The 3,804-nt window shown below is 42.6% G+C and overlaps 1 protein-coding gene across 2 annotated transcripts in view; it reads right to left on the reverse strand.

The window, feature by feature from the left end:
- The window catches only part of ankrd13d (ankyrin repeat domain 13 family, member D), a 28,444-nt gene that overhangs the window by 1,678 nt on the left and 22,962 nt on the right, over positions 1-3,804 (reverse strand). Inside the window, exons 12-16 of one of the 2 annotated variants that reach the window (XM_008420337.2) lie at positions 3,547-3,672; positions 2,377-2,549; positions 612-691; positions 380-426; positions 163-255 (exon numbers count right to left, since the gene is read on the reverse strand). In XM_008420337.2, coding sequence (XP_008418559.1) covers positions 381-426; positions 612-691; positions 2,377-2,549; positions 3,547-3,672 — 425 coding nt within the window. In that variant the 3' untranslated portion in view covers positions 163-255; position 380. Of the gene's footprint in view, positions 1-18; positions 256-379; positions 427-611; positions 692-2,376; positions 2,550-3,546; positions 3,673-3,804 lie in introns of those variants that run through there. The other variant, XM_008420336.2, reaches the window with a different exon arrangement.

A 3,804-nucleotide genomic window follows, 5' to 3' on the forward strand; every position in this document is an offset into this window, starting at 1 on the left:
CCCCCCCGCTCCCCCCACCTGTCATTCTCCTCCTGCTCCCTGCAAGACAGCTCCATGGCGAGCCGCAGCTGCTCGTCGAAGTTGGACGCCACGCCGAAGGGGCCGGAGGAAAGCCTCGGGTTGGTGGCGGCGCTGDAGGAGAGCGGCGAGTTGGAGGCGGGGTCCTGTGGGGACACGGAGGGGGGCAGGCTGGGGTCGGCCGTGTCTTCTCCCTCTCTGCTGGCCAGAGAGATGGAGAGCGACTCCTGGATTGCCCTGAGAGGAGGCAGAAAAAGTTGTCTAAGACAGTTGTTTTCAGTGTCCTTCTGCTTAAACTCCAGTAGAGGATAAAAGAGAAGTGCTGCTCTCTTGAGAAGAGAGAAAAAGCTAATTACTGAACTCTATTTAATATCTTTCCTTAAATTACAGCTCATGCCAGAAGTTCTCCTGAAGAAAAAAAGATTAAGACATCATTAGAATATTAATTACCCACACATTCATCTATTTATTCTCTAAATGACTAATCCATAAAAAAAAAACAACAAAAAAAAAACCTAATTATTCTCTACTAACAGTGGAGTAAAGCCACAGTTCCAGTAGAGTGATGACTGCAGCAGGTAAAATCCTCTCACCTCTCCAGCTGAGAGTCCTCCTCATACAGCGGAGACTGCGGCCCCGGGCGGCTGTTCGTCAGCGCCTCCCAGATGGTCACCTGGAAATTTAGAAGCAAATGGTACCTGGCTTTAGACAAAAGAAGTGCTTGTTGAGAGTTCAATGGTCGACTAAGAGCAGAATCTACAGTGCTAACAAGAGCTCTGCGCTTTCCAACTCAAGGAGGAAAAACAGATGCAAAGACGCAGGCAAATAAAGAAATGCTGCTGCTTTTGCAGAAGCTGCGCCAGACTGGACCGACAATGCCAATGACGTAACATTTTTATGCTAAATTATTGGCATTTATAACTAAATTTAGGGAGAAAATGTCAAAAGCAGTTTTCTGAATTAATTTAACGTCTCAAGTCAACAAACAAACTTACTTTTTACTTCACTTAAAACATGTGCACTTGCCTCTGTCAGTGCTTTTAATCCAGCCTTTGGAGTACAGTCAGGCATCTTGAACTTTTGCACATTTTATCATTTAGCAAAGTAGCAAATTATTGTGAAGTTGAACTAAAATTACGCAAACAACCATCTACTCTCAAACTATTGTCTATGGAAACATCCACAGACAAGCATCTGTTAGTTGTGCTCTGCACAGTCAGCCTTTTTGAAAGACTGTGGACACAGCGAACATAAGGAAGAAAGCAAGTGTTTTACAGAACCCAAAATAAACGTCTTTGACCCGAGTGTCAAAAGCTCAGCATTGTGGAAACATGATGTCGCTACTAAAACATGTTGCAGCGACATCGTGCTGCGTCAAAGCAATTCTAAGAGGGTAAACGACAACCTAAGAAACTCAGCAAAAATCACAGGGGAACCGTTTAGATCCCAGCACAGTTATGAGTTACAATGGCCCAGTCAAAGTCCAGAGCTTAGTCCAGGTGGACTTGATATTTAAAAGACGTTTCACATTTGCTAAATGTGCGAAAAGCGGTAGAGACGCACAACAAAACAGAGATGGTTCGACAAAATTTTGGCTCGGGGGGGAATTAATGCCAGGGTATGCCACACTTTTTGGATTTTTATATTAAAATATTTTTGAAAATGTGCAATTTTCCTGTGACTTTACAAGTTTATTACTGTGAGTTTGACTAATACATGAAATCACAGGTTATAAAGGAGACATAGGAGGAAAGAACCACAAAATATCTCCAAATGCTGAGGAATCTTCCTAATTAGTTGTGTTATTTTAACCATAACAAATTCCGCACAAATCCTTATCTATGTTTTTTTCCCTCTTTTTTTTTTTTTACAAATAGTTCAGGAATATATGGGGCGTGTCATTAATGTGCACAAAGATAAGGAGGGAATCTCAAGTGACACTGGGAAACATTCAATACCTGCACTCAGTCACACACACAAGGCTGCATCACATTACAGTGAAGAACAGTCCAACTGCTTCAGTTCACAGGTCTATAAAAATATTTATTCTAGTAAATGAAACTGCAGAATAAAATCTATAAACCTCCGACATCAACAGCAACATGCTGCACAATAATCATCAGATCTCTGCGCCGAACTTCATAAACGTTTTCGATCCACCTTGCAGACATTCTTCATGGTCTGGTGGCGGAGCCGCTGCTCTTCTTTATGATTCACATTTTATTACTGGCACATTTCATCACATTCTGCTTGTTATAATAAAGCCATCCATCAATAAATCTACTCGTTTATCTATCCTGTCCAAAGTCTCCCGTCTGTCTGAGCCAAACTGAAGGCCGATTACGGCGGCGCTCGCACCTGATCGCTCTCGGTGCCGGCGTCCAGCAGACTCTGCTGGATGGCAAACTGCAGCAGGTTGTCGTCCTCGTCCCTCAGCGGCTCGCTGCGGCCCGGCCCGAGGGTGGTGTAATCGGGAGGGGGCTCGAACACCGAGGGGTCCACGTCGCAATGGAAGTCGGGGGGAAGCTGACCTGAGGAGGAAACGGGATGCGTTCATGATTCGATGCGTTAAAACGCCCCTGCAGACGGGACGGAGTAGGAGCGCAGCTGTGATTAGCTACATCTGCAATTTGTTTTTGTGCTGAAAAAAAATATTGCTCGACACCCCTGGTAAAGAAGTACAAAAAGATGTCAAATAAATTCGTCTTTTATGGTAGTTGAATTATCCCAGGATAAAATTTCAAAAATTTCAACCATTAATCTGATTACCTATTGGGGGGGAAAAAAAAAAAAAAAAAAAGAAGAGTTCAGAAATAAATTGATTGTTGTAAGCCAGTTCCACCTGGGTTTTTTTTTTTGCCCCAAAGCTCAGCTTCTCATACAGAGCGTCTCGTTTAAAGTTTCAGTAGAGCCCAGCAAACTCCACATGTTTCCATTTGTGATAAGAGGATAGAAAATGTTCTTCTATCATGTAAATTGCATCCAACAGTCGCTATGGATACCAGACCACCCCAAGATGCCACTCTTTGCTACAAACTGAGAGATTAGGAGATTTTGTTTTCAAACACTTGGCATTCTTCTGGAAAGATAAACTTCGGTCTTTTCGGTTTTTAAATTATTGCTCCGGCTGTCGATGCAAGTTTGGGCAATTAAAAATTTCATTATAGTAAGTTCCTAACTCATGAAGATCAACTTAGACATACCTTACTTAAATATGTTCTCACGTTTGTCCCGTGGGGCTCTGTGTTACTTCAAATTTACACCCCAGGGAAACAAGGATCACAGATTAAAAGTTCCTACATGCTCATTGAATTTATAAGTAAAGCATAAGGTCACTTTATAAGAACAGGTGAGCAAAAATGTTTTGTTACAGGTAATTACATTAAAAGTATCAAATTATTTTCCACTGAAATGCTCTCAAAATAAAGGTTTGGCACCGATTATTTTAATATTTTCCAGTAAACGTGGAGGGTGAATGTCARATGAATGTCTTTAGTGTTCGCTGCGTGTGTTGGGAGCCGTAGTTACCCCGAGTTCTCTGCAGTTCTCCAGGGTCCTCTGGCTGGTGAACGATCACAGAGCTGACCGGCTCGTCGCAGCCACACAGATTACTGAACGTCACTCTGGCATTCAATACGTGAAACAGAGGAATCTCTGAGGAGGCAGAAAGAGAAAATACTGAAATGGGAAGGTGCAGCTGAGTGGGTTTCCTTTGGCTGTTATTCTACTGGAACAAGCAACGTTTCCAAACTAAAGCTCCAGGGCTTAAAAAAAAAAAAAAAAAAA

Source organism: Poecilia reticulata, linkage group LG10, assembly GCF_000633615.1.
Source record: "Poecilia reticulata strain Guanapo linkage group LG10, Guppy_female_1.0+MT, whole genome shotgun sequence".
Taxonomy (NCBI): Eukaryota; Metazoa; Chordata; class Actinopteri; order Cyprinodontiformes; family Poeciliidae; genus Poecilia; species Poecilia reticulata.